Source organism: Pterocles gutturalis, unplaced genomic scaffold, assembly GCF_000699245.1.
Source record: "Pterocles gutturalis isolate BGI_N339 unplaced genomic scaffold, ASM69924v1 scaffold20958, whole genome shotgun sequence".
Lineage (NCBI taxonomy): Eukaryota > Metazoa > Chordata > Aves > Pterocliformes > Pteroclidae > Pterocles > Pterocles gutturalis.
The window spans coordinates 3077-16726 of NW_010123569.1; the positions used below are offsets into that span (position 1 = coordinate 3077).

General features: G+C 40.7%; 1 protein-coding gene across 1 annotated transcript; it reads left to right on the forward strand.

The window, feature by feature from the left end:
• Nucleotides 1–262: 262 nt before the first annotated feature.
• Nucleotides 263–12719, forward strand: LOC104465064 (synaptojanin-2-like). Its single transcript, XM_010077962.1, has 2 exons — nucleotides 263–343; nucleotides 12208–12719. The coding sequence occupies exons 1-2, from the start codon at nucleotides 301–303 to the stop codon at nucleotides 12639–12641; spliced, it is 477 nt and encodes a 158-aa protein (XP_010076264.1). The 5' UTR covers nucleotides 263–300; the 3' UTR covers nucleotides 12642–12719.
• The last annotated feature ends 931 nt before the right edge of the window (nucleotides 12720–13650 follow it).

A 13650-nucleotide genomic window follows, 5' to 3' on the forward strand; every position in this document is an offset into this window, starting at 1 on the left:
ATAAGAACATTACTAACAATCATGTTGTTTGAAAAGGTAGTGAGTCCCCTTCTTTCTTCTAGGGTGCTGTGTGGAGAGGCTATGCATTTGTCACTTCTTAATCACTGTGTTCTTCCAACATTTTAAACCTACCTTCGTACTGTAGTTTTGTTTACTGAGCAAAATCAACTGGGAAGAAAGGTGTAGGCAATAGCAATCTGAAAATTTTATAAAGACTGGAAAACTAAGGTTTGCTGCCTTTTGTTTTGTTTCTCAGCTCCAGAAGAAAAGGATGCAATTAAAGGACAATATGAAAAACTCATGGATGCTTACGGCTGCTTAGGAGAGCTTCAGCTTAAATACGGTAAGTGACCATCTGTATGACTGAGGTTATAAAATGCCCAGACAATGCTAAAAGGCAACAAGTGGCTAAGGTTGTCCAGTTCCTTAACTTGTGAAGGCTGATTGCACCTTGTTACATACAGTCTGGAAAAGATCTATTTCTTTTTCTGTGCTGTGTCAAAAGCATAGAAAAGTATATCACTAAGTGATGGTCTAAGAATTTTGTATTTTTTTCTCGCTTTTGTTTTGTCTAACATTCCTTGCTGAAGATAATTGTCGTTTTTTTTTCCCCTGCCACATTTATCCAAAGCAAGCTATGATTTCTTACTTTCTTTTGAAGGATCATGTTTAAACACTGATCAATCATGGTCATATAAGACTGCAGTGCTACAGATTTCCAGTCCTTGCTATAATGCCCAGTTGCCTTTAATTGGGTAATTCACATGGATAAGGACTTGCAGAAGAAGGCCTTTAGCTTCAACTAGTATAGTAAGGAATATTTATTGTCATTGCTGTAAATTTCTGTACGGTTTGAGAATCTTGATTTTGCAAAGGACTTACTATTACAGTGCCTACAGGAATGTTAATGGAAATAGCATGTTTTAGGAAGAGAACTGCAGTCATTGTTTTGAAGGTAATAGTACCTTACACAGCAGACTTCAAACTCACTGATGAAAAAGGTGCATTGAAACCAAAGCACTATATGCCTTGTTCCCATGGTATTCTTGCAGTAAGCCTTAACTGTGACTTGGAGGAGTGACAAGACTGTTTTCCATATAACTCAGTGCTTGGTCAAGGAATCTGCCAAAGGCAGTGGTGGTGTGAACACTGGTGTATTTAGACCAGTGTATCTTTTTGCAGCCCACTTATCATTTTATGGCTTGAGTAATATGACTTGAGATTGCTCTGAAGAGGCGACTGCAATCTGAAACATTTCTGTGTCATAATTTATAACAGTTGGCCCATCTAGTCTTTAAAACCAATGTGGCCTCTTTGTTTGTTTTGTTTCTTGTGGAGTTAATTAGGCATTTCTATAGAGATTAATGTCAATTTGTTAATGTAATTAAAAATGGAGGGCTTGTGATTAGCTTTTCTTGGCACTTGGACCTGTTTTTCTTCATAGGAGTTTAATGAATCTTGTTGTAATAGTAAAGGAATGTAGCTATTGAGTTTAAGCTACAGATGAGGGTAGCTTCTTGTATGTGGTGGGAACTAAATATATCCGGCTTTAGTCTTCATATTAAAGTGTGAATGATTTTAAATGGGGTGTGAAATATTCTCAAACTTATTTTTTCCCTTTTATCCTTTTATTTCTGTGTTTCCAACGTCCTTATTTCTTTTTGAACAACACCTGCTTAACTTCAGTGGCCTTAAAGTGTGAGGTTTTTCCTGAGTCCTCTCTGAGCTTTGTTACTGCACCTCTGTCTTGTCCTAGTACAGGACTTCCTTTGGAAGGGATTGTTAAAAATTTTATTGGTAGTTTGATGAAAAAGTTAAGTACTGGAGGCAAACTTCTAATTGTGATTGAGTGAAAGGTCAGGTGGGTCATTGTAAGCAAAGATAAGCAAACATTTGCTGCTACTGAACATGTTTTAAAAAGCAAAGATGCATGTCTGCTATCTCACCATTCAAGAGATTGCCCAGGTTTTTTTTCACAGTCTCAGTTAGATGTTCCCTCTTACATATAAGTAAGTTCAATTCCTTTAGCTGCTGCTTGCAATAAAAGATTAACACTAGAAAGGCATGCAGTGTAACTTTTTTTCTTTTTTAACATTTTTTAGCAGCTGCAGACAAGGGCATAATTGGCCATCTCTTCGCTGAGTATCAGTCATCCCATCGACTTTGTTTAGGAGTGTGTCCTGGGTTAAGCTGAGACAGAGTTAGCTTTCTTCATAATAGCTAGCAAGAGGCAGTGTTTTGGATTTGTGCTCAGAAGAAAGCTGATAAAAAGTGATGTTTGTGCGGCTGCGAAGGTCTTTCAGCTTCTCTGGCTGTCTGCAAACAGGAGAAGTTGGGAGGGAGCACAGCCCGAGTTACTAGCCCCGGATTTGATCTTAGGTTCGGGATTGAGACCCAAAGTGGCCAATAATTGATTCCATAACATACACGTCATGCCCAGTATATAGGTGAGGACCCTCCGGAAGGTCGGCCCTTTTGGTTCCGGATCTCTTTTGCTCCGGGACATCTGGCTCCACATGGTCACTCTCCGAAAGCCTTCCCCCCCCACCCCAATCAGCTCTCAGTCTGGGACGCTCGGACTGTTATCTCCATTCTGTGAGTGAGGTTTTGGAACTCTCCCTGCTCCGGAATTGTTAGCTGGGAACAGGCTGAGCCTTGGTCATCGGGTGGGGGGGCAGTGTCACTGTGTATCATTCATTTGTATATTTGTATATAGTATTATTTTCAATATTATTGTAGTTTAGTTATTAAATTGTTCTTATCTCAACCCACGAGTCCTTTTTTCCCTTTACCCCTTTAATTCTCTCCCCTGTCCTCAGGTGGGGAGGGGATTGGGTGAGCAGCGGGTGTGTGGTTTGGCCCCCAGCCAAGGGCATACTCATCACAGAGTATCCATATTTTTTCTTACTGCTGGAAACCTGCAGACCATAAGTACTAAATTAACTGAAAATGTTTGCGAAAGTACATTCCATTGGGATATTAAAAGAGTATATTTGTAGAGCAAAAGGGGAGACTTTTTTCCAAGACATGAAAGATGTCTCTGAGCACTGTAATTAATCTGTAAATATCACTACTTAGGAATCCAAATAAATCATATTATATGCCTGCCAAAGTAGATCATGCTTTTCACAAGAAAGTAGATGAAATATGTGAAACTGACTCATAAAGTTAATGTGAGATGGATGGCAGCAGAATTAATTGTAGAGTGTTTCTGAGCTGTATCTCAGCCAAGATTTTGCTGCCAAAGAAGATCTAGCAGTGACAAATACATCTTAAGCAAAGTGTAAGAGAGCTGGCTTTGCAGTGTTTGGTTTAGACACTATGATGTCAGGAAGGGGTAGATATATACGGCAGTATCTTGACACCATCACCGCACAGGTTGTTTAGTTTAAAACAGCTACTGTATTTGGGGAGGCACTCTGAATTCAGTTGCCTGCATATATATATCCTTGCTCTTGTACATATATGTTTTGTAGTTGAAAGGAAGAAGTTTCAGAGGCATAAGGAACAACTAAATACCTGTTTTCTATTACTTTTGAACATTTCCTAATATGTAATTGTGTTTAGAAGAGGGAGAAAGTGTATCTTTGAGACCAAAACTGTAGTTTGGCAAGTCTTGGTTCTTTTCATAGTTCTGCTGTAGATTTTCTCAGAGATTTTCAGCTAGTTGCTTAGAATCAGCTCCTCTGCTGTGTTCTGTTGCTGATTTTGAAGGCAGATGAGAGGCAAAAATACCTTGCAAATTGTTTTCCAGTGGACTATAAAGTGAAGTGGAGGTATGTGTGGAGTGGAGATGGAGCAGGCTGAAGTATCTTAAGGCAATGGCATGACTGTGTTGGAATGGAGAAAGAGCAAAAACTGGAGCACATTCATTTTTAAACAGAAAATGCACTCTTGAGTTAAATATTTACAGTCAAAAAGGACAAAAAAAGACTTGAATATTGCCTCCTTTTCACTGCAGCTTGTAAGAGGCAACTCTGAAGTCATCACATAAACTGCAGGGAAACAATTGCCTTGAGTCATGTAGACAGGTTAAATACAGAAACTGCAGCTTATTGTTGTAGGGTGTGACATGCCAGAACTGTTTCCTGTTCCACTTGGATTAAGGCAGTTGGTTTCACAAGAGCTTTTGAAAAAAACGGATGCAAGTTGTTTTTGTCTTGTTTCTATCCCTAATATTCTCCACCCTCTGCCTCCCTTATGCAGCCTGATAAAAGGGCATTCAGCACATGTCTCTGTGAGCAAAACATTTCTTACATTTCTTTGAAAGTGTTCTTTACAGATGATTGTGGTTTATAGCTGTAATGGGACAAAATAATGATCTTGGTCACAATGCATGAGCAGTTATACCCATCTATCTGAGATCAAAATTTGGTGCATAAGCTTTGAAAGATTTTTTTTTTCTTTTGTACTTCCACTGTAAGAGAAGATCAGGTTCATGACCACCTGAGGAACTTGAATATACGTAAGTCTATGGGACCTGGTGAGGTGCATCCCAGAGCCCTGAGGGAGCTGGCTGATGTAGTTGCCAAGACATTCTTCATGATATTTGAAAAGTCATGGCAGTCGGGTGGAGTCCCTGATGATTGGAAAAAGGGAAACATTGCACTCATTTGTAAAAAGGGTAGAAACAAGAACCCTGGGAACTACCAACCTGTCAATGTCACCTCTATGCCTAGGAAGATCATGGAAGAGAACATCCCAGACTCTATGCTAAGGCACATGGAGGACAGAGAGGTGATTTGAGACAGCAAGCATGTCTTCAACAAGGACAAGTCCTGGCTGACCAACCTAGTGGCCTTCTATGATGGAGTGGACAAGGGAAGAGCTACAGATATTGTTTATCTGGACTTCTGTAAGGCCTTTCACGTGGTCCCCCATAACATCCTTCTCTCTAAATTGGAGAGATACGGATTTGATGGATGGACTGTTTGGTGGGTGTGTTGCATTGGTGAATGGTTGCATCCAGAGGGTAGTGGTCAATGGCTCCATATCCAGATTGAGATTGGTGACAGTGTCCCTGAGGGGTTGTTGTGGTTTGACCAGCTAGCAGCACCCAAATACCACATAGTCACTTGCTCCCCCTCCTGGGGAATGGGGGAGAAAATTAAAAGGGTAAAGGGAAAAGACACTCATGGGTTGGGGTAAGAACAATTTAATAGCTAAACTACAATAAAACTGAAAATCATAATGATAATAATAATACAAATATACAAATGAGTGATACACAGTGCAGCTGCTCACCACCCGATTGACCAAGGCTCAGCCTGTTCCCATCTAATGATCCCAGAGCAGGGACAGTCCCAAAAGAGCAATCCCAAAAACCAGATAAGAACTCAAGAGTCTGAGAGCCAACTGAGAGAGTGAGAGATGACCCTGAGAGAGAGAGAACTTCTGGACAGAGCATAATCTATATGCTGGGCATGACATGCATTAGCCAATTTGGGTCTCAAGCCTAAACCTAAGGTTGAATCCTAAGCCAGTAATTGTGGATTATGCTCCCTCACATCTTCTCCTGCACCTGCTGACACTGGCACAGCAGAGAAGCTGGAAAGTCCTTGACTGTCTGGGCAGCAACTATAAACATCAGTATGTTATCAGCCTTCTCAGCACAAATCCAAAACATAGCCTCACTCTAGCTACTATAAAGTTAACTCTGTCCCAGCCGAAACCAGGACAAGGGTCCATACTGGGACCAGTACTGTTTAATATCTTTGCCAATAATATAGACAGTGGGATTGAGTGCACCCTCAGCAAGTCTGCAGACAACACCAAGCTGAGTGGTGCAGTTGACACGCTGGAGGGACGAGATACCATCCAGAGGACCTGGACAAGCTTGAGAACTGGGCCCATGTGAACCTCATGAGGTTCAACAAGGCCAAGTGCAAGGTCCTGCACCTAGGTCAATGCAATCCTCAATATCTATACAGGCTGGGGGATGAAGAGATTGAGAGCAGCCCTGCAGAGAAAGACTGGGGGAGACTGGTGGGTGAAAAGCTGAACATGAGCTGGCAATGTGCACTTACAGCCCAGAAAGCCAACCATATCCTGGGCTGCATCAAAAGAAGTGTGACCAGCAGGTTGAGGGAGGTGATTCTCCTCCTCTACTCTGCCCTTATGAGACCCCACCTGGAGTACTGCATCCAGCTCTGGAGTCCTCAGCACAGGAAAGGCCTGGACCTGGTGGAGCTGGATCCAGAGGAGAGCCATGAAGATGGTCAGAGGGTTGGAGCACCTCCCATATGAGAACAGGCTGAGAGAGTTGGGGGTGTTCAGCCTGGAGAAGAGAAGGTTCTGGGGAGACCTTATAGCAGCCTTTCAGTGCTTAAAGGGGGCCTATAAAAAAAGACAGGAACAAACTTTTTAGCAGGGGTTGTTGCAATAGGACAAGGGGTAGTGGTTTTAAACTGAAAGAGGGTAGATTTAGACTAGATAGAAGGAAGAGATTTTTTTACAATGAGGGTGGTGAGACACTGGAACAGGTTGCCCAGAGAGGTGGTAGATGCCCCATCCCTGGAAGCATTCGAGGTCATGTTGGGTGAAGCTCTGAGCAACCTGATCTAGTGGAAGATGTCCCTGCTCACTGTGGGGGAGTTGGACTAGATGGCCTTTAAAGGTCCCTTCTAACCCAATCTTTCTGTGATTCTGTAGGTGGGTCTTCCTTTTTCGTAGATGTGTTACTGTAGAAAGCATGACCAGTAAGGAACATTTCGCTTGCTCTAAAGTATTTCAGAGGTTTCTTTAAAACTTTCCAGATTGCATCCTAAGGAATATTCCTAAATCACTTTCATCTATGTGTAAAGTTTAGAAAGGCTAATAGGAAGCAGGATTGTACATTGAACTACTTGTAAAAGTTTAAAAAAAATAAAAAGTTGTTTTCCAAGGTGGGGGGCCTGATAAAAAGTCTGCAGCTGGTGTGGTTGTTGGTACAAAGTGAAGTGTAAGAGCCAGACCTGGAGCCTTGATTACTTCATAGGAAAAAAATTTCCAGTTTTTTGGCTTACCATAAATTTTCCACCCAGTGTACTTCCATTAATTTATTTTTTTTTATAAAATATTTTTTATAGAAGCTCCTGTTTCAAGAAGTAGGACTGGAGTGTGGCCTGTCTGCTTCTCCAGATAAGCAGAGAGCTCCTGAGAGCAGGGAGCCTCTGTAGACTGGCTGCAGTAGTAGTACTGGCAGGGCACTCACTGATCACTGACTTCGGGGAATTGATTTGGTGTTAATTTTCCCTTTCATCTGGAGGATGCACTCACAGCATTTTAAAACTCAGATTCCTGACTTGTTTGAGCTTATATGCAAGGGTAATTGCTTGTTTCATGGCTTTAGGGTTTTGTTTGTTGTTTTTTTTTGTTTGTTTGTTTTTTTGTTTTTTTTTTTCCCCATGTTGCTGTTGATGTTCTGGACAGAACAAGCATAAATACCTTGGATACTGTTTAGCTCCTTTCAAAGGTTGTAACCCCATAATGTGCTTCCTAATGTTGCCGCCAGGTGAATTTGGCTGGCCCTTCTGCTGTGTTTTTATTGTGATTAGTGTTAGTCTGGTACTTCAAGTGCTACTTGCATAAAAACAGTTTCCAGTTCACTGGAAACTTAAAAGGAGCGGTATTTTTAATATAAATACAGAATTGGAAATGGTACTGAGCTGCAGTTTTCAAAAGTTAAGGCTGCAGGGATTATGGAATAGTCTTGTCTGTTTTAAGGGGAAATACCTTCTAGCTGTAAGGAATGTCTGTGTGTCTCAATTTGATCTATTTCAGTAAAGCTGTGATATTTTCACAAAAGCAAAACTGATTTATTTTTAAAAAATCCTCTCTTTCTTGTGCCATGGCCTCACAAATCCATCTACTGTAGGAAATTCCGTGTTGTGTTGACAGCAGGGTTTTTTTGATGTTTATGCTTGGGTCGTTGGTTTGGGTTTTTTTTTTGGGGGGGGGGTGGGTTTAGTAAACCAGGAATGCAACTTCTTGCATTCTTTTGTGAGTTTCGCTGGATAATAAAAATGAATTGTTTAGAAACTAAAAGAATTTTTCGGTAAATTATTCTCAGCTGAAAATGTTGTTTTCCTTGCAATGAATGAACAGCTACCAAATAACTTAGCATGTGCAATTTTTAGAAATTGAGAAAGTTGATTTTAATTTTGCTTTTTATAAAAATCACTTGCTTCAGTAGCAGCATCTGGCCTGATTGAAGCAATTGAAGCACTTTCTACCCTCAAATGTAGGAGCATTTACGGTAGGGTTGTGGTTGATACAGCTGTTTTCATGTTAAGTAGCTATTTTCAACGAGAGATTATGGCTTGTTGACATTTACATACCAGAAAGAAACCACATTGACTTTTTAAAGTTTAAATTTAGAAATAAATGGACTGATTTTTGGCTTAAATATGTCCATAATAATAATCAGACTTTCAGTGAGTGGCAAATAAGCAGAAGCATATTTCCTGTGTCTGGTAATGTTAGGTTTCTGCCATATTAGGTACTGTATGGATACGTAACGCTTTTGGTTTTTCCCCTGGAATAGCATTTTCAGTCTGACAAAATGCCCAAGTGAAGGCATGAGTGAAGGTAGTGCAGTTATGATTTCCATCACAACATTGTTGGATGTGGTTATCAATATATTTAAAAACATTGGCAGCCAGGGTTGAGGGGAAAGACACTGGGGCAAGACAGTGTGAGAAAAAAGGTTTGGGATTGAAAGAAGAGGTTCCCAGACATAAACTGATGTTGCTGGCAAAGAAGGGAAAATAGGAAAAGCTGTATTTCACTGTTTGTAGCTGTATATCTTAGTGGTGGGTAATTTCATAGACCTTAATGGAAATGTAGTTAAAAGATTAATAGCATTAATTTTGCTGTGGGAGATTCTAAAAAGGTGAAGGGCTGACAGGAGCCCTACCTCTGCTCAGGACCCTGTGGCTGTGTTTGTGCTGTGGAAAAAAATGGGGTAGGGCACAGGCTTGAGTGCTGTCAATAGGATATTGTGATTAGCCTGTTCCCTGTGCCAAGAGCAGCATGCACGTCAGGCAATGATCTTCCTCCCGCTGACAGTGCAGTGATAGCCCAGAGCTGATTCCTGGGGACACTGTCCAAATACCAGTTGGGATGAAGGTGATATCAGGGGATGGGGCTTGTGACTTTTTTCCAAGGCGCCGAGTCAGAGAGATTTGTGTTAAGCTGGAGCTGTGATTTTGTAGAGGTTCTGCATTCTGGCTGTTTTGTAGCATACCCTGAGCGATTGAAGCAAATCAGAGAATCTGGAGTGATTTGAAGACCACCTCAGCTCGCAGAGCAGTCTAGGAGGACAAAATGGCAAAGCAGGCTGGCTTTGTTGTAGCTTAAATACATTTGTTTCTTTTCCTCGTTTTTCTCAAATTTTCTGGGCTGTAAGTGTGAGGCATAACACTGTAAACTCCTTTGCCAGCCTGCCTTTGTTCAAAGGCATAATGAAAAGTCTGTGAAGGATGAAGGCTGTGCTGTAATTTGGAGTACTGCACAGAGACTTAGTCTGTGTATGTAGAATCACAGAATGGTTTGGGTTGGACGGGACCTTAAAGGTCATCTAGTCCAAGCTCACTGCCATGGGAAGTGACACCTTCCACTAGATCAGGCTGCTCAAAGCCCTGGACAGCCTGGTCTTGAGCACTTATAGGGATGGGATGTTCACAGCTTCTCTGGGCAATCTGTTGCAGTGTCTTGCCACCTTCATAAAAACTTTCTTTATTATAGCCAATCTAAATCTGTTCTCTTTCAGTTTAAAACTGTTGCCCCTTGTCCTGTCACTACAGGCTCTGATAAAAAGTCTCTCCATCTGTCTTATAAGCCTTCTTTGTATATTGAAAGGTTACAATAAGGTCTCCCCTGAGCCCTCATTTCTCCAGGCCTAACAACCCCGACTCTCTCATGTGGGGTTGCTGCCCAGTGGCATGAAAGCGTATTACAACTTCATAGAGCAGTAAATCTCCTGACGCTTCAGGGACAGCTGTGATTACTGTGTTTAGGTTCTTAGCTGTGATTACTGTTTTTTGAGCTCATTAGCTAGTGATTTGGGGTAGTAGAGATGCTGGATCTCTGCATGTGTAAATGTGTCTTCCATTTTGGGGATGAGTGGTTGGGGGAGGAGGTAGTAAAAAGAATCTAGAGTCTCTGCTAAGGGACAGCGAGTTTCTAGGTAAAGCAAAACTGTGTGTAGTTCTGATTGGCTTTTCTGTCATGCTTTATTCCTACTAATTTCCTTCTTAAACTAAAGAATTGCTTTGTTTAGATCCAGTTATTTTCCACCAGTTACAAGCTCCTTGAAGGACAGAACCGCAGATAACAAGCCCACTATTATTAATTTTTTTTTTTTTTTGGCTATTTTAGTGTTGGCTTTCCCATTTGATCTCTTCTATAACCTTCTAGGAAAGTTTAAGGTCACTGAAGCCAATTAAAGTGTTTGTATTCTTTGTCTCAGCATCCCAGCCAGCTTTCTGAGGCTGTCACTAGTGGTTTTCTGTGCCTGCAGCTGACGGATGCTAAGCAATATTAATAGTGTTTCTGTACATTGCTTTCAGATTCTCATGAGTGAAGTTTACTTTGAGCTGATCAGTTTTGCATGGTTTCAGCAAAGTCACTGAAGCTACTAGGTATCCTGAGAAACAACTAACTCCTCCTAACCCCTTCTGGAGGCTACAAGACAGTAATTAGTCAAGTATGAACTACCATAGTGATAACTGATGTGTCTCCCACTCTTAATCCTTTATAATTATGCACACTCATGTGCAAAGGAGGAATAAACTATTAGGTCTTATGTATTTCTAACCCTCCACTATGGTGTCATCTGGAAGAGTAGAGAAGACGTACTTGTTAAAAACACTCTGGAAGAAGAACACAGCATACCCTTGTTACAGAAAGAAATGTGATGAACAGAGCTTTTTAGTAAATACCACCTACACTGGCCTTTATGCAAAACTAGAGTCAGCAGAACAGAATGAATAAGATCTAATCTGCCACCTTGTCCTGCCATTCCATTCCCATGTGCCTACGCAAATATTTTGGCCCTGCTGAAAACCACCCCTAACTCAAGTTTCTATGGCCAACCTGTGATCCGGAAGCAAGGATTCTCCTGCTGGTGTTTCAGAAGAAAAAGTTGTTGCATGAGAGTTGGTCTGCATTTTCAGACAGTGGGCCACTGTGGAGGGTTGAAGAGTAGTCCTACAAAGTGTTCTTTTTGCGGTCTGAAAACCATGCTGTCCCAGAGTGTCACTGTGCTCTTAGATAATTACTTCGCTCTTGGCAGGTCAGCTGTTGTTTCTGCTATGCTAGAGCAATACATCTTGGCTCGCTTCCACCTTTTCTTGCTAACTGGAGTGAATAGGATGACATTGTCTCCATTAGAGGCCAATTTAAGTGAATCAAACAGTTTCTTCCTAGCAAAAACAGTGTTTTCAGAACAGTTGTTCTGCTGTTTCTTAATTACTTTATCATTTCAGAGAGAATGAGCAGAAGCTGAAATCCTGCTGTGTACAAGAGATCTGATTACAGTGGTTCTCTCAAGCTTCAAAATTTATCTTTTAGTTTTGGGGCCCTGAAATTCAGCTTCTTCATGATTTCACACTTTGCTTCACAGCCATGAGAGATGGAATTCTTTTTAGTGATAATTGAGGTTGTCATCTAATCATGTATGCTCTTTTGGGACATAAAAAGCAAAATCTCAAGAACTGGTAATACTGAAACTTTGTGAATGGCTGAATACACCCAGCTGAAGCCAGTAAGAAATCCAAATGCTTCATATCTTTAAATGCAGAAGAAAAATCCATAGTGAGGAAAGCATTTTATTTCATAAAAGACCAGTCTTCTCCCTTCCCCTTCAGTCAAATCCAGTGAAAACTGAATGTTCTCTAGGGTGGTGAAATTTGATTTTTGAGTAGTGTCCCAACACCAAGCTCATTGCACTTCATAAAGTACATGGGAAAAACACAGTCTGTTGCAGCAAAGGATGGGAATGGATAAATATAATGGAATGTTATGCAATTGCACTCACCTGCAGTCAAAAGGAATTCAGAAATGTAAATGAACATAGGCCCTTTGCTTATTTGGATTTTGTTTTTTTCCAAAGCAAAGACACTGGCCTCTGCTGGAGCCCTGTCAGCATTGCATATGACAGGACTGATGTGAAATGACATCCTCTGTGCACCTGTAACCCTTTTGTAACTGTCTGTCATCTTCTAGGTAACACTCGACTGCACTTTCTGGTCCTGGTGACAGGCTGTACGTCAGTGGGAAAAATCCTGGATGCTGAAGTTTACAAAATTACTGCAACAGATTTCTGTCCTCTCCAGGAAGAAACCAAGGAAGAGGAGCGTGTTACTGCCTTGAAGAAAATACTGAACTCTGGGATGTTCTATTTCTCCTGGCCTAATGCAGGCTCAAACTTTGACCTGACCGTGCGGGCCCAGAAGCAGGGTGATAACCACTATGAATCTGGTAACTCATTCTTCTGGTTAGTACTGCATGTTATACCAAAGCCTTGTGTCATCCACACCTGTATCTTACTGGCAAAACATTCTCAGAGGGAAATGAACGTTTGCATTTCAGGTTCACTTCCTTTCATTTTGTTTTCATGGCATATTACAGAGCATGTGGCCTTAGTGAATTCATGGTAAAGCTGGGTCAAACAAGTAGCTTCTGTTTAATTAAAATTAATCTGATAGTGAAATGCAATTCCAGTAACTGGACATCTTGTGTTTTTTAGAAAGAAACACAAGATGTGTTGCTCATGGTACAGAAACATGTCTCTACGTGTTGTGAATACTTTCCCCTGCAGTTCTTTTTAATAATTTGCTTTAAAAGTTACCTAATAAAAACCTGCACTTGAACTGTTCATAAATCCCATCATCTGTGCTGAAGTATCTTTCTTAAAAGTGTATGTGTTTAATGTCTGTAGTTTAATGTTTCAATGATATGGCCTAGTTTTTATGTTGAAAACATCAATATTAATATATTTGCAGCTCAGTGTAAATGTAAGTTGCACAGAAGGAAACTCCTGTGATACATTGCTCTGTACTTCTTTCTAGTGGTTATAAAGCAAACAAAAAGTATTTCTTGTTGTGGTAAGTATTGGTGACTGTAAAGGAAAACACACAAATGCTGGGTTTTGTCTTCCCTGGCTGGGTTCACTGTTGATGTTACTCAGTCTGTTTGCTTTACAAGTTCTGACAGAATGCTTGAATTCCTATTCCCTCATTTTTTTTCTTTTTAAACGAAAAGGTAGTCAAACAGGAAGCATAGCTATACTGGAAATAAACAAGGGTTATATGATGTAGGTGGAAAATAACTGGCAGAGTTAAATGTGGGTATGCTGCTAGAATGTGTGATAAGTGTTGTGGCCTAAAGTAGGTGAATATTAAATAAGCAAAAAATTTCATAATGGATGATAAATAAACATGAGAGAGCAGTTAATTCAGGCTAAATAATCTTTCTAGCTATGATGTCTTTTTCTAGCTATGATGTTTTTTACTGGTAAGATCTAGTGCTTTAACTCAGAAGAGAGATGTATAAACTTGCTTTCAACTGCTAGTTATGCATCCCTCTCAAAAAGCTCTCAAAGTATGTCAAGTTAGACACAGGGCATAAATGAGCTGTGTTCCAGTGATGAAACTTCTGAGGTGGCAG

What these genes read in the sequence shown, in the direction of transcription:
- LOC104465064 (XM_010077962.1), top strand. Translation starts at nt 301, where the DNA reads ATGGATGCTTACGGCTGCTTAGGAGAGCTTCAGCTTAAATACG. An exon ending in AGAGCTTCAGCTTAAATACG is followed by an intron (nt 344 to 12,207) that starts GTAAGTGACCAT and finishes GTCATCTTCTAG; the next exon opens with GTAACACTCGACTGCACTTT.